The sequence below is a fragment of the Urocampus carinirostris genome, chromosome 4 (genome assembly GCF_059441175.1).
Source record: "Urocampus carinirostris isolate Australia breed hairy pipefish chromosome 4, RoL_Ucar_1.0, whole genome shotgun sequence".
NCBI lineage: Eukaryota > Metazoa > Chordata > Actinopteri > Syngnathiformes > Syngnathidae > Urocampus > Urocampus carinirostris.
In genome coordinates, this window is record NC_142352.1 from 1,856,800 (window position 1) to 1,878,060 (window position 21,261).

Sequence of the window (21,261 nt, forward strand, 5' to 3'; positions counted from 1 at the left end):
TTTCCCGGCTGTAGTCCATCGGAGGAGCTCTAAGAACTGTAAGGTTCTCTAGAACTGATCAAATCCAGATCCCTAGTTCTTGTGACCGAACAACCACTACGCCAGAATTTCTTCACTTTATAGAACAAGAGAATTTCCATCTCTAGTCGCTTTGAGGAGCTGTAAGAACTGGATAGTTCTACACAACCGACCAATACCAGTTTCTACAACGATCTCAAGTGACCAGCGAGTTCTTGAGACTATATGACCAAAATATCAGAATTTCTTGATATGAAAGGGATGAACAGATATCTATCAATCGTCCCTCAGATGAGCCCTAAGAACTGTAAGGTTCTTGAGAACTGATCAAATCAAAAACCTAAATTCATCTTGAGTGACCAGGGAGTTTTTGAGACTGAACGACTAACTACTGTACCACACCAGCAAAACCACACACCACAACCACAAAAACAATAGTACAACCAGGGTTGGGTAGGGTTACTTTACCTGGATTACTTTCAACTACTTTTGGATTACTCCACTACCAAATATGCTGACAAAAGAAACTAAATATGAATCAAATGATGACTCACAACAGGTGGTAAGCTTTCTCTCCTGGCTTTGATCTCTTTGATCTCCGGCAAAACGAACATCAAATGCGACAGAAACCAAATGAAAAGAAATCCAAACAGCTCGCCAACATCATTTTTGCCGTTCCATGTATTCCGTTACTCCCCAAGCCTGCACAAAATGGAGTCATTTTATTCCTATTTAGTTTCTTTTGTCTTTTAATAGCATATTTGCTATTCGAGTAATCCAAAAGTCATTGAAAGTAATCCAGTTAAAGTAACCTTACCCAACCCTGGACTCTGAAATAACATCTGCCCGGATGCCCGGGGCGTGCATCTTATACGTCTCTGCCCGACAACTTTTTCAAGAAAAAAAAAAACCCCGAAAGATTTCTTTCCAAATCAAACTTTTGATTTATTCCCATTTCGAAATCCTCGTTCGGTTTGGAAATTCCGGAATTTCGGTTCGTTTGGCAATTTGCATACTCGGCAGCCAATCAGAAGCCTGCATCGAATAACTTCCTGCTTCCGGACTTTCCCGAGCCTTATAAGGTCGAGCATTTACATATCATTCTCAAAAGTAGAAGCACAGAGAACACAAGAAAAATGTCGGGGGCCGGACTAATAGATTAAAGAGAAAGAAAAAGAGAAAAAAATAAGAGAAAGAGGGAGGGAAAAGGAGAGCGGGCAGGACAAAGAAAGAGAAAAGAGACAGCGGAAGAGAGTGTGAGAAACAAAAGATAAAAAGTCGTGAGAGAGGGGGAAAAGAAAGGGAGAGGAAGAAAGAAATCCAAAGAGAAATAGAAAGACAGAAGGAGAGAAAAGAGAAAAGAAAGCGTGAACGGTATGAAGAGAGAGAGAGAGAGAGAGAGAGAGATACATAAAGAGAAAGAAGAAAAGAGAGAGAGAGAGAGAGAGAGAGAGAGGGAGAGAGATGGACAGACAGACAGACAGACAGAGAAGGGAGCGAGAGAGAGAGATGGACAGACAGACAGAGAAGGGAGCGAGAGAGAGAGATGGACGGACAGACAGACAGACAGAGAAGGGAGCGAGAGAGAGAGATGGATGGACAGACAGACAGAGAAGGGAGCGAGAGAGAGAGATGGATGGACAGACAGACAGAGAAGGGAGCGAGAGAGATGGACAGACAGACAGAAAAGGGAGCGAGAGAGATGGACAGACAGACAGATAAGGGAGCGAGAGAGAGAGATGGACAGACAGACAGACAGAGAAGGGAGCGAGAGAGCGAGAGAGAGAGAGATGGACGGACAGACAGACAGACAGAGAAGGGAGCGAGAGAGAGAGATGGATGGACAGACAGACAGAGAAGGGAGCGAGAGAGATGGACAGACAGACAGAAGGGAGCGAGAGAGATGGACAAACAGACAGAGAAGGGAGCGAGAGAGATGGACAGACAGACAGACAGAGAAGGGAGCGAGAGAGAGAGATGGACGGACAGACAGACAGAGATTGGAGCGAGAGAGAGAGATGGATGGACAGACAGACAGACAGAGAAGGGAGCGAGAGAGAGAGATGGACGGACAGACAGACAAAGATTGGAGCGAGAGAGAGAGATGGACGGACAGACAGACAGAGAAGGGAGCGAGCGAGAGAGAGATGGACGGACAGACAGACAGAGAAGGGAGCGAGAGAGAGAGATGGACGGACAGACAGACAAAGATTGGAGCGAGAGAGAGAGATGGACGGACAGACAGACAGAGAAGGGAGCGAAAGAGAGAGATGGACGGACAGACAGACAGAGAAGGGAGCGAGCGAGAGAGAGATGGACGGACAGACAGACAGAGAAGGGAGCGAGAGAGATGGACAGACAGACAGAAAAGGGAGCGAGAGAGATGGACAGACAGACAGAGAAGGGAGCGAGAGAGATGGACAGACAGACAGAGAAGGGAGCGAGAGAGAGAGATGGACAGACAGACAGAGAAGGGAGCGAGAGAGATGGACAGACAGACAGAGAAGGGAGCGAGAGAGATGGACAGACAGACAGAGAAGGGAGCGAGAGAGAGAGATGGACAGACAGACAGAGAAGGGAGCGAGAGAGATGGACAGACAGACAGAGAAGGGAGCGAGAGAGATGGACAGACAGACAGAGAAGGGAGCGAGAGAGATGGACAGACAGACAGAGAAGGGAGCAAGAGAGATGGACAGACAGACAGAGAAGGGAGCGAGAGAGAGAGATGGACAGACAGACAGACAGAGAAGGGAGCGAGAGAGCGAGAGAGAGAGAGAGAGATGGACGGACAGACAGACAGACAGACAGAGAAGGGAGCGAGAGAGAGAGATGGACGGACAGACAGACAGAGATTGGAGCGAGAGAGAGAGATGGATGGACAGACAGACAGACAGAGAAGGGAGCGAGAGAGAGAGATGGACGGACAGACAGACAGAGATTGGAGCGAGAGAGAGAGATGGATGGACAGACAGAGAAGGGAGCGAGAGAGATGGACAGACAGACAGAAGGGAGCGAGAGAGATGGACAAACAGACAGAGAAGGGAGCGAGAGAGATGGACAGACAGACAGAGAAGGGAGCGAGAGAGATGGACAGACAGACAGAGAAGGGAGCGAGAGAGATGGACAGACAGACAGAGAAGGGAGCGAGAGAGATGGACAGACAGACAGAGAAGGGAGCGAGAGAGAGAGATGGACAGACAGACAGAGAAGGGAGCGAGAGAGATGGACAGACAGACAGAAAAGGGAGCGAGAGAGATGGACAGACAGACAGAGAAGGGAGCGAGAGAGATGGACAGACAGACAGAGAAGGGAGCAAGAGAGATGGACAGACAGACAGAGAAGGGAGCGAGAGAGAGATAGATGGACAGACAGACAGACAGAGAAGGGAGCGAGAGAGCGAGAGAGAGAGAGAGAGATGGACGGACAGACAGACAGACAGAGAAGGGAGCGAGAGAGAGAGATGGACGGACAGACAGACAGAGATTGGAGCGAGAGAGAGAGATGGATGGACAGACAGACAGACAGAGAAGGGAGCGAGAGAGAGAGATGGACGGACAGACAGACAGAGATTGGAGCGAGAGAGAGAGATGGACGGACAGACAGACAGAGAAGGGAGCGAGCGAGAGAGAGATGGACGGACAGACAGACAGAGAAGGGAGCGAGAGAGAGAGATGGACGGACAGACAGACAAAGATTGGAGCGAGAGAGAGAGATGGACGGACAGACAGACAGAGAAGGGAGCGAAAGAGAGAGATGGACGGACAGACAGACAGAGAAGGGAGCGAGCGAGAGCGAGATGGACGGACAGACAGACAGAGAAGGGAGCGAGAGAGATGGACAGACAGACAGAAAAGGGAGCGAGAGAGATGGACAGACAGACAGAGAAGGGAGCAAGAGAGATGGACAGACAGACAGAGAAGGGAGCGAGAGAGAGAGATGGACAGACAGACAGAGAAGGGAGCGAGAGAGATGGACAGACAGACAGAGAAGGGAGCGAGAGAGATGGACAGACAGACAGAGAAGGGAGCGAGAGAGATGGACAGACAGACAGAGAAGGGAGCGAGAGAGATGGACAGACAGACAGAGAAGGGAGCGAGAGAGAGAGATGGACAGACAGACAGAGAAGGGAGCGAGAGAGATGGACAGACAGACAGAAAAGGGAGCGAGAGAGATGGACAGACAGACAGAGAAGGGAGCGAGAGAGATGGACAGACAGACAGAGAAGGGAGCAAGAGAGATGGACAGACAGACAGAGAAGGGAGCGAGAGAGAGAGATGGACAGACAGACAGACAGAGAAGGGAGCGAGAGAGCGAGAGAGAGAGAGAGAGATGGACGGACAGACAGACAGACAAAGAAGGGAGCGAGAGAGAGAGATGGACGGACAGACAGACAGAGATTGGAGCGAGAGAGAGAGATGGATGGACAGACAGACAGACAGAGAAGGGAGCGAGAGAGAGAGATGGACGGACAGACAGACAGAGATTGGAGCGAGAGAGAGAGATGGACGGACAGACAGACAGAGAAGGGAGCGAGCGAGAGAGAGATGGACGGACAGACAGACAGAGAAGGGAGCGAGAGAGAGAGATGGACGGACAGACAGACAAAGATTGGAGCGAGAGAGAGAGATGGACGGACAGACAGACAGAGAAGGGAGCGAAAGAGAGAGATGGACGGACAGACAGACAGAGAAGGGAGCGAGAGAGATGGACAGACAGACAGAAAAGGGAGCGAGAGAGATGGACAGACAGACAGAGAAGGGAGCAAGAGAGATGGACAGACAGACAGAGAAGGGAGCGAGAGAGAGAGATGGACAGACAGACAGAGAAGGGAGCGAGAGAGATGGACAGACAGACAGAGAAGGGAGCGAGAGAGATGGACAGACAGACAGAAAAGGGAGCGAGAGAGATGGACAGACAGACAGATAAGGGAGCGAGAAAGAGAGATGGACAGACAGACAGACAGAGAAGGGAGCGAGAGAGCGAGAGAGAGAGAGATGGACGGACAGACAGACAGACAGAGAAGGGAGCGAGAGAGAGAGATGGATGGACAGACAGACAGAGAAGGGAGCGAGAGAGATGGACAGACAGACAGAAGGGAGCGAGAGAGATGGACAAACAGACAGAGAAGGGAGCGAGAGAGATGGACAGACAGACAGACAGAGAAGGGAGCGAGAGAGAGAGATGGACGGACAGACAGACAGAGATTGGAGCGAGAGAGAGAGATGGATGGACAGACAGACAGACAGAGAAGGGAGCGAGAGAGAGAGATGGACGGACAGACAGAGATTGGAGCGAGAGAGAGAGATGGACGGACAGACAGACAGAGAAGGGAGCGAGCGAGAGAGAGATGGACGGACAGACAGACAGAGAAGGGAGCGAGAGAGAGAGATGGACGGACAGACAGACAAAGATTGGAGCGAGAGAGAGAGATGGACGGACAGACAGACAAAGATTGGAGCGAGAGAGAGAGATGGACGGACAGACAGACAGAGAAGGGAGCGAAAGAGAGAGATGGACGGACAGACAGACAGAGAAGGGAGCGAGCGAGAGCGAGATGGACGGACAGACAGACAGAGAAGGGAGCGAGAGAGATGGACAGACAGACAGAAAAGGGAGCGAGAGAGATGGACTGACAGACAGAGAAGGGAGCAAGAGAGATGGACAGACAGACAGAGAAGGGAGCGAGAGAGAGAGATGGACAGACAGACAGAGAAGGGAGCGAGAGAGATGGACAGACAGACAGAGAAGGGAGCGAGAGAGATGGACAGACAGACAGAGAAGGGAGCGAGAGAGATGGACAGACAGACAGAGAAGGGAGCGAGAGAGATGGACAGACAGACAGAGAAGGGAGCGAGAGAGAGAGATGGACAGACAGACAGAGAAGGGAGCGAGAGAGATGGACAGACAGACAGAAAAGGGAGCGAGAGAGATGGACAGACAGACAGAGAAGGGAGCGAGAGAGATGGACAGACAGACAGAGAAGGGAGCAAGAGAGATGGACAGACAGACAGAGAAGGGAGCGAGAGAGAGAGATGGACAGACAGACAGACAGAGAAGGGAGCGAGAGAGCGAGAGAGAGAGAGAGAGATGGACGGACAGACAGACAGACAGAGAAGGGAGCGAGAGAGAGAGATGGACGGACAGACAGACAGAGATTGGAGCGAGAGAGAGAGATGGATGGACAGACAGACAGACAGAGAAGGGAGCGAGAGAGAGAGATGGACGGACAGACAGACAGAGATTGGAGCGAGAGAGAGAGATGGACGGACAGACAGACAGAGAAGGGAGCGAGCGAGAGAGAGATGGACGGACAGACAGACAGAGAAGGGAGCGAGAGAGAGAGATGGACGGACAGACAGACAAAGATTGGAGCGAGAGAGAGAGATGGACGGACAGACAGACAGAGAAGGGAGCGAAAGAGAGAGATGGACGGACAGACAGACAGAGAAGGGAGCGAGCGAGAGCGAGATGGACGGACAGACAGACAGAGAAGGGAGCGAGAGAGATGGACAGACAGACAGAAAAGGGAGCGAGAGAGATGGACAGACAGACAGAGAAGGGAGCAAGAGAGATGGACAGACAGACAGAGAAGGGAGCGAGAGAGAGAGATGGACAGACAGACAGAGAAGGGAGCGAGAGAGATGGACAGACAGACAGAGAAGGGAGCGAGAGAGATGGACAGACAGACAGAGAAGGGAGCGAGAGAGATGGACAGACAGACAGAGAAGGGAGCGAGAGAGATGGACAGACAGACAGAGAAGGGAGCGAGAGAGAGAGAGATGGACAGACAGACAGAGAAGGGAGCGAGAGAGATGGACAGACAGACAGAAAAGGGAGCGAGAGAGATGGACAGACAGACAGAGAAGGGAGCGAGAGAGATGGACAGACAGACAGAGAAGGGAGCAAGAGAGATGGACAGACAGACAGAGAAGGGAGCGAGAGAGAGAGATGGACAGACAGACAGACAGAGAAGGGAGCGAGAGAGCGAGAGAGAGAGAGAGAGATGGACGGACAGACAGACAGACAGAGAAGGGAGCGAGAGAGAGAGAGATGGACGGACAGACAGACAGAGATTGGAGCGAGAGAGAGAGATGGATGGACAGACAGACAGACAGAGAAGGGAGCGAGAGAGAGAGATGGACGGACAGACAGACAGAGATTGGAGCGAGAGAGAGAGAGATGGACGGACAGACAGACAGAGAAGGGAGCGAGCGAGAGAGAGATGGACGGACAGACAGACAGAGAAGGGAGCGAGAGAGAGAGATGGACGGACAGACAGACAAAGATTGGAGCGAGAGAGAGAGATGGACGGACAGACAGACAGAGAAGGGAGCGAAAGAGAGAGATGGACGGACAGACAGACAGAGAAGGGAGCGAGCGAGAGCGAGATGGACGGACAGACAGACAGAGAAGGGAGCGAGAGAGATGGACAGACAGACAGAAAAGGGAGCGAGAGAGATGGACAGACAGACAGAGAAGGGAGCAAGAGAGATGGACAGACAGACAGAGAAGGGAGCGAGAGAGAGAGATGGACAGACAGACAGAGAAGGGAGCGAGAGAGATGGACAGACAGACAGAGAAGGGAGCGAGAGAGATGGACAGACAGACAGAAAAGGGAGCGAGAGAGATGGACAGACAGACAGATAAGGGAGCGAGAGAGAGAGATGGACAGACAGACAGACAGAGAAGGGAGCGAGAGAGCGAGAGAGAGAGAGATGGACGGACAGACAGACAGACAGAGAAGGGAGCGAGAGAGAGAGATGGATGGACAGACAGACAGAGAAGGGAGCGAGAGAGATGGACAGACAGACAGAAGGGAGCGAGAGAGATGGACAAACAGACAGAGAAGGGAGCGAGAGAGATGGACAGACAGACAGACAGACAGAGAAGGGAGCGAGAGAGAGAGATGGACGGACAGACAGACAGAGATTGGAGCGAGAGAGAGAGATGGATGGACAGACAGACAGACAGAGAAGGGAGCGAGAGAGAGAGATGGACGGACAGACAGACAGAGATTGGAGCGAGAGAGAGAGATGGACGGACAGACAGACAGAGAAGGGAGCGAGCGAGAGAGAGATGGACGGACAGACAGACAGAGAAGGGAGCGAGAGAGAGAGATGGACGGACAGACAGACAAAGATTGGAGCGAGAGAGAGAGATGGACGGACAGACAGACAGAGAAGGGAGCGAAAGAGAGAGATGGACGGACAGACAGACAGAGAAGGGAGCGAGCGAGAGCGAGATGGACGGACAGACAGACAGAGAAGGGAGCGAGAGAGATGGACAGACAGACAGAAAAGGGAGCGAGAGAGATGGACAGACAGACAGAGAAGGGAGCAAGAGAGATGGACAGACAGACAGAGAAGGGAGCGAGAGAGAGAGATGGACAGACAGACAGAGAAGGGAGCGAGAGAGATGGACAGACAGACAGAGAAGGGAGCGAGAGAGATGGACAGACAGACAGAAAAGGGAGCGAGAGAGATGGACAGACAGACAGATAAGGGAGCGAGAGAGAGAGATGGACAGACAGACAGACAGAGAAGGGAGCGAGAGAGCGAGAGAGAGAGAGATGGACGGACAGACAGACAGACAGAGAAGGGAGCGAGAGAGAGAGATGGATGGACAGACAGACAGAGAAGGGAGCGAGAGAGATGGACAGACAGACAGAAGGGAGCGAGAGAGATGGACAAACAGACAGAGAAGGGAGCGAGAGAGATGGACAGACAGACAGACAGACAGAGAAGGGAGCGAGAGAGAGAGATGGACGGACAGACAGACAGAGATTGGAGCGAGAGAGAGAGATGGATGGACAGACAGACAGACAGAGAAGGGAGCGAGAGAGAGAGATGGACGGACAGACAGACAGAGGTTGGAGCGAGAGAGAGAGATGGACGGACAGACAGACAGAGAAGGGAGCGAGCGAGAGAGAGATGGACGGACAGACAGACAGAGAAGGGAGCGAGAGAGAGAGATGGACGGACAGACAGACAAAGATTGGAGCGAGAGAGAGAGATGGACGGACAGACAGACAGAGAAGGGAGCGAAAGAGAGAGATGGACGGACAGACAGACAGAGAAGGGAGCGAGCGAGAGCGAGATGGACGGACAGACAGACAGAGAAGGGAGCGAGAGAGATGGACAGACAGACAGAAAAGGGAGCGAGAGAGATGGACAGACAGACAGAGAAGGGAGCAAGAGAGATGGACAGACAGACAGAGAAGGGAGCGAGAGAGAGAGATGGACAGACAGACAGAGAAGGGAGCGAGAGAGATGGACAGACAGACAGAGAAGGGAGCGAGAGAGATGGACAGACAGACAGAAAAGGGAGCGAGAGAGATGGACAGACAGACAGATAAGGGAGCGAGAGAGAGAGATGGACAGACAGACAGACAGAGAAGGGAGCGAGAGAGCGAGAGAGAGAGAGATGGACGGACAGACAGACAGACAGAGAAGGGAGCGAGAGAGAGAGATGGATGGACAGACAGACAGAGAAGGGAGCGAGAGAGATGGACAGACAGACAGAAGGGAGCGAGAGAGATGGACAAACAGACAGAGAAGGGAGCGAGAGAGATGGACAGACAGACAGACAGACAGAGAAGGGAGCGAGAGAGAGAGATGGACGGACAGACAGACAGAGATTGGAGCGAGAGAGAGAGATGGATGGACAGACAGACAGACAGAGAAGGGAGCGAGAGAGAGAGATGGACGGACAGACAGACAGAGATTGGAGCGAGAGAGAGAGATGGACGGACAGACAGACAGAGAAGGGAGCGAGCAAGAGAGAGATGGACGGACAGACAGACAGAGAAGGGAGCGAGAGAGAGAGATGGACGGACAGACAGACAAAGATTGGAGCGAGAGAGAGAGATGGACGGACAGACAGACAGAGAAGGGAGCGAAAGAGAGAGATGGACGGACAGACAGACAGAGAAGGGAGCGAGCGAGAGCGAGATGGACGGACAGACAGACAGAGAAGGGAGCGAGAGAGATGGACAGACAGACAGAAAAGGGAGCGAGAGAGATGGACAGACAGACAGAGAAGGGAGCAAGAGAGATGGACAGACAGACAGAGAAGGGAGCGAGAGAGAGAGATGGACAGACAGACAGAGAAGGGAGCGAGAGAGATGGACAGACAGACAGAGAAGGGAGCGAGAGAGATGGACAGACAGACAGAAAAGGGAGCGAGAGAGATGGACAGACAGACAGATAAGGGAGCGAGAGAGAGAGATGGACAGACAGACAGACAGAGAAGGGAGCGAGAGAGCGAGAGAGAGAGAGATGGACGGACAGACAGACAGACAGAGAAGGGAGCGAGAGAGAGAGATGGATGGACAGACAGACAGAGAAGGGAGCGAGAGAGATGGACAGACAGACAGAAGGGAGCGAGAGAGATGGACAAACAGACAGAGAAGGGAGCGAGAGAGATGGACAGACAGACAGACAGACAGAGAAGGGAGCGAGAGAGAGAGATGGACGGACAGACAGACAGAGATTGGAGCGAGAGAGAGAGATGGATGGACAGACAGACAGACAGAGAAGGGAGCGAGAGAGAGAGATGGACGGACAGACAGACAGAGATTGGAGCGAGAGAGAGAGATGGACGGACAGACAGACAGAGAAGGGAGCGAGCGAGAGAGAGATGGACGGACAGACAGACAGAGAAGGGAGCGAGAGAGAGAGATGGACGGACAGACAGACAAAGATTGGAGCGAGAGAGAGAGATGGACGGACAGACAGACAGAGAAGGGAGCGAAAGAGAGAGATGGACGGACAGACAGACAGAGAAGGGAGCGAGCGAGAGCGAGATGGACGGACAGACAGACAGAGAAGGGAGCGAGAGAGATGGACAGACAGACAGAAAAGGGAGCGAGAGAGATGGACAGACAGACAGAGAAGGGAGCAAGAGAGATGGACAGACAGACAGAGAAGGGAGCGAGAGAGAGAGATGGACAGACAGACAGAGAAGGGAGCGAGAGAGATGGACAGACAGACAGAGAAGGGAGCGAGAGAGATGGACAGACAGACAGAAAAGGGAGCGAGAGAGATGGACAGACAGACAGATAAGGGAGCGAGAGAGAGAGATGGACAGACAGACAGACAGAGAAGGGAGCGAGAGAGCGAGAGAGAGAGAGATGGACGGACAGACAGACAGACAGAGAAGGGAGCGAGAGAGAGAGATGGATGGACAGACAGACAGAGAAGGGAGCGAGAGAGATGGACAGACAGACAGAAGGGAGCGAGAGAGATGGACAAACAGACAGAGAAGGGAGCGAGAGAGATGGACAGACAGACAGAGAAGGGAGCGAGAGAGATGGACAGACAGACAGAGAAGGGAGCGAGAGAGATGGACAAACAGACAGAGAAGGGAGCAAGAGAGAGAGAGAGAAAAGGAAATACAAGTACAGTGTCTTTGTTCGAGGCACCTGGCTTTGGCAACATCAAGTGGACATATTTCAATCTGCTGCTTGTTTTTCTCTTGTGCTTCCCTGAGTGTTGTCTCGCGGGCCGGATTCAGCCCCTTAGCGGGTCCGATCTGGCCCGCGGGCCGCTTGTTTGACACCTGTGCTTTAGACTTTCATCTCAAGGCCGGGGCCTTAAACTATCGCCCCGTGAGAGGCCCCCGACTTAAAGGATCGATACATCACGGGAAGAAAAACTCAAATATGGCAGCATCAAAAACGTTACTAAAAGAAAAATGGAGACAATGTCATTGTCGTCATCGCGGCTTCTGATTGGCTCACGCTCAAAGGAAGCCGACAGTTAACCATCGATCATTTATCGAGCATGTTCTGCTTCTTAACAATAGCGAATTTTCACACAAAGCTTTTTATGTTCTTCAGGATGGATTTTATTTAAAGACGGGGGGAAAAAACACAAAGTTTAACGATTGTTTTTGAGTCAAAAAATCAATCCTGCAGGTCGCCAATGTACTCGTTCAATGCCAGATGTTTCAAAGGGGAGGCGCCGGTTTTGAAAAATTATGGCCATTTTGACTCTGATTTAATTCTATAGCTTAATAGAAATAAGAAGCATCTTTCATTAATTGGAAAAAGTATGTTTTCTTACTTCTACACTTGTGTAGTAAAAGACGGTTGAACATTGCTAATTTTCTTAGCTAAACTACTGTATATTCCGCACTATAAGGCGCACCGTGTTATAAGGCGCACCTTCAATGAATGATATGTTTTAAAACTTTTCCATACATAAGGCGCACCGCATTATAAGGCGCTATAAGTGCATGCTGGTTTAAGATCAGGTAATTGTGCAATTTTGTAATTGTAATCCTGTGCAGTCCTTCGAGACATTTTTGTGATTAAGGGCCATATAAATAAATGTGACTTGACTTGGCTACAGTAGAGGATGTAGTTACGTTATGCAACCGTTAGTTGGTGCCGCGCTGAAGGGAATGTCAACAAAACAGTCAGATAGGTCAGTCAAACTTTATTAATAGATAACAATCTTTCCACAACTCCATTCACTCCCAAAATGAATAAACATCTGTTTTATTATTTTCTCTGAGGTAAAGCATTTTCGTGACACATCTTTAACATCTTTGAACAACAGCAAGGCATACATTTTACTTTTCCTCCATTTAGTCAACACGCAAAAAAACGTCTGATACTGTTATGGTAAATTAAACGTGCAATCGCAATATAGTGACACTCGTAATGTGCAAAAACAATAACAAGTGCAAAACAATAACAATAAAGCAATAACAAAATAACTGTAAAATGTAAAACGTAAACAGCTCATCCTCATGCTTCTTCCACTTCCGCAACATCGATTTATTAATGTTAAACTCTTTTGCTGCTGCTCTATTTCCGTGTTCTACTGCGTGACTGATCGCCTTGAGTATAAACTCTGCGTTATAAGCGTGTCTCTTAATAGGAGCCATTTCAGGGTCTTTATACAAACGCGCAAATAAAAGAGAATCGTTGTTTAATATTTCCCAGGATGCACAGCGCACTTCTTCTACGCGAAAAATGGAGTCGGTGGCTGCTTCTCTTAGTTGCGAGACCTTGCAATTCAATATTGATCCATATATAAGGCGCACCAGATTATAAGGCGCATAGTCCGCTTTTTAAAAAAAAAATCTGATTTTATGTGCGCCTTATAGTGCGGAAAATATGGTACTTCCCCAAAAAACTGAGAAAACGATCAAGTACAACTGTCATTTTGGTGCTTGTTTTATATATATCTGTTTTACTTCCGATATCTAAACTACACTAAGCTTATGCATGAACATTGCAAAAACTTTTCAGCCCCCTGATTTTTCCAGTGACTCGATCACATGATTCAGGTCGTCATGGCGATCGCAAACATATACGAAACGTTTTCCCCGTGACTGGCGAAAGGACTTTGTCATCTATTTTAGAAAGAATAAAGTAGACAGATTAAAAAAAAAAAACGCCTAAAAGTATTCCTGCATTGTTTGTCTACTCAATAACATATGAATAACCTATATTTTATGTTGATAATATCTGTGTAGTATTTGCCCTCATGTAGGTGTTAGATCAGGGGATGGTGTCATAGTAGTCTGTTGTTTGCAATAATCTGTGCAGCCCTTTGAGACTATTTGTGATTAAGGGCGTCACAAATTAACATGACTTGACTTGACTTTGTTGCAATCAGTTGGTTTCCCTCAGAAATTTCCCTTAAAAATAAGCAGACACGCCAGATGATTTCCAATATGGCCGTTAGCCTCTGACCTTTTGATTGACACCACTCTCTGCCAATTGCAAGTTTAATTTCACGGTCGTCAGTCCGTGACAACCTATCGGGGCCTGTATTGAAGAAAACGACACGACCTACTTTGACTTCAATAATATTCAGCCAGTAGTGACCGATTCAAATGTTGATTGACACAATGATTAGCCAATTAAATTCCAAACGTAATTGTATGCGCTGTATTCTAATTGATTGCTGATTCAGGGCACCTGTGACTGCCCAGTGGTGCCAACAGCCCTGGTCACTGATTGGCTCCCTGCCACTTTTTAAACCCCCGGCTTCCATGAGGAAGCTGTCAGACCGTCTGCGAACCTATGTTTTCAGTTAGGCAAGCTCCATACCTTCCGACATTTTCCTGCCCTGTTTTTTCCTGCCTGATACCTGTTGCTGACCTGTTTCTGGACCAGTTTCTGCCCTGCTCTTTCGTCCCGACTATCGACCTGTTTGCCCCTGTTTCCTACCTGACACCTGTGGCCGACCCCCTTTCTGAACTCGATACCGCCCTTGCTCTCCCGTCCCGGCTGACCAGTATCCCTGCTGCGTACGATTATCCTCGCTCGACACGGAAGTGCCACTTCCGCGTTCCTGCCACCTGCTACCCGTGTCCGTCGATCATCGGATCGTGGAAGCAAGCACTGCTCTCTCCTTCTCAATAAAACTGAGTAAACGAACGCTACTGGGTCCTGTCTCCGTTTCTGGCCTGTGACACAGGGCCGAAAATAAACGTGCATAAATGTAACCTGGAATCATTTTTTTACGCACGATTATCACAGTGTGCACAATCATAGATTTAATTGTGGATAGAGAAGTCAAACATTTACAACTCTTTCACAATGTCTAAAAATGGCCTAAAGTAAAAAAACATGGTTTGTTTTTCAGATTGTGATCAAATTTGACCTGGGACCAGGTAAAGCTTTAAGTTATCTTTCCAGCTGTTTTCCAGCTAAGATGCCCATGCTACATTCAACTGTAGGTATATATATATATATATATATATATATATATATATATATTTACGTTTTGGCACTGAGGGAAAAAGCTTCTGAAAACCCATTCATCAAGAGACCGGCATTTCCGCACGGGGGCAGATTTAATTTCTTAAACAATTTAACTAAGTGAACTCCATCGAATTAGCCGAATCAGTGTCGCTCGAGTCCCCGTCAAGCCTCCTCTCTCGATCTTCTTCCTCCTCGGTCCACGTTTTTTCCGCAAGCTGGTCTGCTGGCTCCTCCCATGGGTGTGTCAATGAAAGCCCCCACCTGGGGTCCACCCCCTCGCCTCGATGTCTGAAAACCTCATAACAGCAGAGCGCTTATCGAAACAATGCCAGCCAACACGTTACGAATTTGGAACATCGTGACCTGAAGCCCACTCAGTGAAAATCTTCATTGCACTCGATAAATGTAACTTGTATTTAATTGTAGAAAATCCTTTGTAGTAAAATGTATAAAATCATTCAATACGTTATGGCACTAAATGACTTCAAAACGATTCCTTTGGAGACGTTGTGAATGTGAGAAAATGACGCCCACCCCCCTTTTCGCGTGTTCTCCAGGGACCATCGTGACGGCCATGAAGTTCGACCGCGAGCAACAGCGAGAATACGCTTTGACGTTGACGGCAACCGACCAATCCAGCGACCCGCTCATCGGAATTTGCCAAATCAACATTCAGGTCGCCGACCTGAACGACAACAGCCCCAAATTTGAGAACATCCGATACGAGTGTGAGTATCCAAAACACTCGGCCATCGAATGGAAGTCTTTCTGGATGAGTTTACTCATAGTAGACTTTATAGTTGGCTAAAAAAGGTAAACCGGTCAAAAACTGAAATTGAATAAAAAGCTAGCTAAGTGTAAATTGCCAGAGAGAAAAAAGGTAGTTAGCCAGCTAGAAATGTACCTTGATAACTAGCAAAAAGGTAAAATGTTAGCTAGATAGTATGCAAATAATGTAAAAAGCTAGCTAGATAGCTTTCTTAATCGCAACAAACAGTTAGCCTGATAATTAGCAAGAAAGTTAAACAGGTAAAAACAAACTAAAAGGGAGCTTGATAGCTTGCTTAGCGTATAAAATTAATTATATTGCTAAACGCAATGTTTAAAAAAAAAGTTAAATAGCTAGCTAGAAAGGAGGGCAAAATTTAGCTAGCCTAAACAGCAAAAAGCCAACTAAATAGCTGGATAGAAACCTTAAAAAATCTTAATAGCCAGCTAGAAAAGAAGCCAAAATTTAGCTTGATAACTAGCAAAAAAGATCAAATGTTTGCTAGATAGTATGCCAAAAAATATAAACATGCTAGTTAGATAGCTTGCTGAATAGCAAAATGAAGAGCTTGACAATTAGCTAGAAAGGTAAACCGGTCAAAACTAAAAGTGAATAAAAAGCTAGCTAGAAAGGAGGCCAAAATGTTCCTTGATAACTAGCAAAAGGGTAAAATGTTAGCTAGATAGTATGCAAAGAATGTAAAAAGCTAGCTAGATAGCTTGCTTAATTGCAAAAAACAGGTAGTCTGATGACTGCGATTGGCTGGCAACCAGTTCAGGGTGTCCCCTGCCCACTGCCCGATGATGGCTGGAATGGGCTCCAGCACCCCCGCGACCCTACTTAGGATAAGCGGTGCGGCTGATGAGATGAGGTAGCCTGATGATTAGCTAGAAAGTTAAACAGGTAAAAACAAACTAAAAGGGAGCTTGATAGCTCGCTAAGAGTATAAAACCAATTAAATAGCTAAATAGAAAGTTGGCTAGCTAGCTAGAAAAGACCCCAACATTTAGTTTGATAACTAGCAAAAAAGCTCAAATATTTGCTAGATAGTATGCAAAAAAAATGTAAAAAAAAGCTAGCTAGATAGCTTGCTGAATAGCGAAAAGGGTAGGCTGATCATAGCTAAAAAGATAGACAGGTAAAAACAAACTAAAAGGGAGCTTGATAGCTCGCCAATTAAAAAGCTAATTAAAAGTTAGATAGCTAGCTAGAAAGGAGGGGAACATTTAGCTTGATAACTAACTAGCAAAATAGGTGAAACCTTAGCTGGAAAGCATGCAAAAAATGTAAAAATCTAGCTAGATCGCTTGCTAAATAGATAAAAAGGTAACTTGATAGTTAGCTGCAGAGTTAAATAGCTCGCTAGAAATTAGGGCCAAATTTAGCTTAAAAAACTAACTAGCAAAAAAGGTGAAATGTTAGCTAGATAGCATGCGAAAACATTTTTAAAAAGCTAGCTAGATAGCTTGCTAAATAGATAAAAAGGTAGCTTGATAGTTAGCTACAGAGTTAAATAGCTCAATTAAAGTTAGATAGCTAGCTAGAAAGGAGGGAAAATTTAGCTTGAATAACTAACTAGCAAAAAAGGTGAAACGTTAGATAGCATGCAATAAATGTAAAAAGCTAGCAAGATAAGTTGCTAAATAGATTACAAATGTAGCTTGATAGTTAGCTACAGTGTTAAATAGCTCAATAAACGTTAGATAGCTTGCTAGAAAGGAGGGCCAATTTTAGCTTGAATAACTAACTAGCAAAAAAGGTGAAACGTTAGCTAGATAGCATGCAAAAAAAATGTAAAAAGCTAGCTAGATAGCTTGCTAAATAGATAAAAAGGTAGCTTGATAGTCAGCTACAGAGTTAAACATTTAACAAACTCAAAGGGAGCTTGATAGCTAGCTAAAAGTATAAAACCAATTAAATAGCTCAATAAAAGTTAGCTAGCTAGCTAGAAAATAAGCCACAATTTAGCTTGAATAACTAACTAGCAAAAAAGGTGAAACGTTAGCTAGATAGCATACGAAAAAAATGTAAAAAGCTAGCTAGATAGCTTTCTAAATAGATAAAAAGGTAGCTTGACGGTTAGCTACAGAGTTAAACTGGTAACACATTCAAAGGGAGCTAGATAACTAGTTAAAAGATGATTGACTTCCATAATTTCTTTGCTAAAATGTTAGCAAAAGGGACTTGCTAGCGGGAAAATATATAAATCCCATGATCCTGGTGGGAAAATTATTTATAAAAAAAAATCCAGGATCCATGAAAGAAACAAATAAATCCCATGATCCTCATTAAATTGATCATTTCTAGATAAATGTTCTTATGAGAATTCATTTTTCTTTTGGGAATTTTTTCCCCAAAGACTTTCTCCACAAAGACAGAGTGACTCTCAAGAGACTCGCGGGAAAAAATACAAATCCCATGATCCTCGGAGGAAAAGAAAAATGAAAGTGAATGCGCCCTGTCCCATGATCGTGATCTCCAAAAAAGCGAGATCATTGCAAGATCATAGGATTGTTTATTTTTCTGGCAGGCCTATTTGCGCTAATGCTATCACTTGCTATATTAGCTAATAGCATTACTTCTCGGTTAGCTTTGCTTCTAGCTGCTAGCATTACTTTATTAGATCTTTAAGGAGTATCGCGATCTCAATGAATGGAAAAATAGTGAGATTGTTTTCTCAGTCCTAGTTCCGCTAAAGCCACCACTTAGCCATATTGGCTAATAGCATCGTTTTGGTGACTAGCTTCTCTTTAGCCTCTAGCATCATTTCATTAGATTGTTAAACAAGATCGTGATCTCCAAAAATTAAAACTGTCACATCTAGTTCTGTTCCGACAGTCCCTGAACTGGCTTTATTTTTCTGCTAACGCATTTGCTAGCCGTATTAGCAGATAGCATTGCTTTGAAAGCTAGCTTCACTTTAGCCTCTAGCATCATTTTATTAGATTGTCAAACAAGATCGTGATCTCCAAAATAATTGAAAGACTTTGACGTCTAGTTCTGTTCTGGCAGTCCCTAAGCTGCCTTTAACTTATTCTTCCGCCAACGCAACAACTAGCCGCATTAGCAGAGAGCATTGCTTTGAAGGCTAGCTTCGCTTTAGCCGCTAGCATCAGTTTATTAGATTGTCAAACAAGATCGTGATCTCAAAAAATTGAAAGACTCACATCTAGGTCTTTTCTGGCAGTCCCTGATCTGGCTTTAACTTTTTTCCGCTAACGCATTCGCTAGCTGTGTTAGAAGATAGCATTGCTTTGAAAGCTAGCTTCGCCTAGCCGCTAACCGCTAGCCTCAGTTTATTAGATGGTTAAACACAATATTGATCTCTTTGCGATGTGAATTCCTGCCAGAATTTCACGGTGAAACGCTATCTCTATATTTGGTCAGACTTCCTGCGCGAAGACACGATGATCGGCACCAGTTTTTTGCGAGTGGCGGCCCGCGACGACGATTACGGCACCAACGCCGCCATCACTTACTCCATGTCGGACGAGCCACCCCAATATCTCCGAGTCAACCCGCAGACCGGGTGGGTCTACGTCAATCAGCCCATTTCGCAGGTACGTCCTCGGGAATAGCGCTCCGATTGGTCGAGCGATATAAGAATGACCTGTACTTTTTCTTTTATGATTATTGTTGCTTCACGATTTTGTTTTTTTCATTTATTTTCGGGGGATTTACGAATTGATCTGAATTTTTCCATCAAACTGATTAGAAATACTAACCTTGAGCAAATACGTTTAAGCCTACTTTACAGGTAACCTGATTTCAATATCTCATTTCATCTCATTATTTCAATACCGACTTGTGTTCCTCGGCAGCGCACGTACATCAGCCGCAAGATTTTGGCCACGGACGGTGGAAACCGCAGCAGTTGGGTGGAGCTGGCCGTCACCATCACCAACGTGAAGAACCAACCGCCGCGATGGGAAGAGGAGAGCTACACCGTGGTCATACCCGAGAACACCGTCAGGGACACGCCCGTCGTGGTGAGAACCCCAAATAGAATCGAAGCCGCCGAAAAGAATCCGGTCGATTACGGCAGGGGTGTCAGACTCGTTTTAACTCGGGGGCCACACGATAGAACAAACATTCTGTCGGGGGCCGGACTGGAGATAAAGAAATAAGAGAAAGAGGGAGGAAAAAGGAGAGAGGTTGGGACAAAGAAAGGAAAAGAGAGAGAGGGAGAGAGAGTGTGTGAAACAAAAGATAAAAAGTTGTGAGAGAGGAGGAAAAGAAAGGGAGAGGAAGAAGGAAATCCAAAGAGAAATGGAAAGACAGAAGGAGAGAAAAGAGAAAAGAGAAAAGAAAGTGCAAAGGGTAGGAAGAGAGAAAAAGAAAAGAGAGAAAAGGAAAAAAGGAAGTTAGAGCTAAAGAAGTTAAAAAGACAGAGAGAGAGAAAGAGACAAAGAGCAACAAAGAAAGAGAAAAAGAGAGTGGGAGAAAAGGGGTGGAAAAGAGAGAGGGAGAGAGAGAGAGAGAGAGAGAGAGAGATACAGATACAGTGTCTTTGTGAGAGGCACCTGGCTTTGGCAACATCAAGTTGACATATTTCAACCTGCAGCTCGTTTTTAATCTTGCTCTTCTCTGAGTGCTGTCTGGCGGGCCTTATCTGGCCCGCGGGCCGCCTGTTTGACACCTGTGTTGTAGACCCTTCTATCTACCGAGAGAGAGCTGACTGTGGTCATTGTGATTGCTGTTTACGTTCCACCGGATGCTAACGTTAGGATAGCGCTAAATCTCCTGCTCGCTGCTATCAATAAACAGCAGCGTGCACACCCCGACGGAGCTTTTATCGTCGCCGGCGGCTTTAATCGGGCATAGTTAAGGACTGTACTTCCCAAATGTATTCAATACGTGGATTGTGCAACCAGGGGGGAAAACTACTGGACCGTGTGTACAGTAACATCAAACACGCGTACAGAGCTTCCCCCTCCCCCCACCTAGCTGGATCCGACCATCTCTGTCTGTCCCTAACCCCCTCATACAACCCCTCTGGAGTAAAACAAAGCCTGCAACAAGGACAATACAAACATCTTCTTTGTTCTCTTTTATCCTTACTGTAAAGTGTGAACCTGGAGTGCCACGTCCAATATCGTTGTCACAATACGTTTAACCCATTTTGTAACAATGACAATAAAGGTAGATTCTATTCTATTTCATGTAGACAATGTCTATGTATTATTTGTTATTGCAACATCCCTTGCAGCCTAGACATCCTGGAAGGGGGATGACCTCATGTGCGGTCCCTTCTCAAGGTTTCTTCATTTTCCTCATGTTGAGGTTTTTGAGTTTTTCCTTGCCCTCATGTCGGTTTTAGATCAGGGGTTGGTGTCATAATAATCTGTAGTTTGCAATAGTCTGTGGTCTCTGCAGCCCTTTGAGACTTCTTGTGATTAAGGGTGTCACAGATGAACATGACCTGACTTGAGGTTTTTGAGTTTTTTCTTGCCCTCATGTAGGTTTTAGATCAGGGAATGGTGTCATAATAGGCTGTAGTCTGTAATAATCTTTGTTCTGTGCAGGTCTTTGAGACTCTTTGTGATTAAGAGCTATACAAATAAACATGTCTGATTTGACTTGAGGTTTTTGAGTTTTTCCTTGCCCTCATGTAGGTTTTTGATCAGGGGATGGTGTCATAATAGTCTGTAGTCTGTAATAGTATGTTGTCTGTGCAGCCCTTTGAGACTCTGTGTTTAAAGGTCAAACAAATAAACATGACTTGACTTGAGGTTTTTGAGTTTTTCCT

General features: G+C 47.0%; 1 protein-coding gene across 1 annotated transcript in view; it reads left to right on the top strand.

Annotated features, from left to right (window-relative positions):
* LOC148366663 (neural-cadherin) overlaps window positions 1-21,261 on the top strand; it is a 345,561-nt gene that overhangs the window by 135,501 nt on the left and 188,799 nt on the right. The window contains exons 10-12 of the mRNA XM_088333456.1: window positions 15,301-15,471; window positions 18,900-19,072; window positions 19,334-19,501. Of these exons, the coding sequence (XP_088189582.1) occupies window positions 15,301-15,471; window positions 18,900-19,072; window positions 19,334-19,501 (512 nt within the window). The remainder of the gene's footprint in view (window positions 1-15,300; window positions 15,472-18,899; window positions 19,073-19,333; window positions 19,502-21,261) is intronic.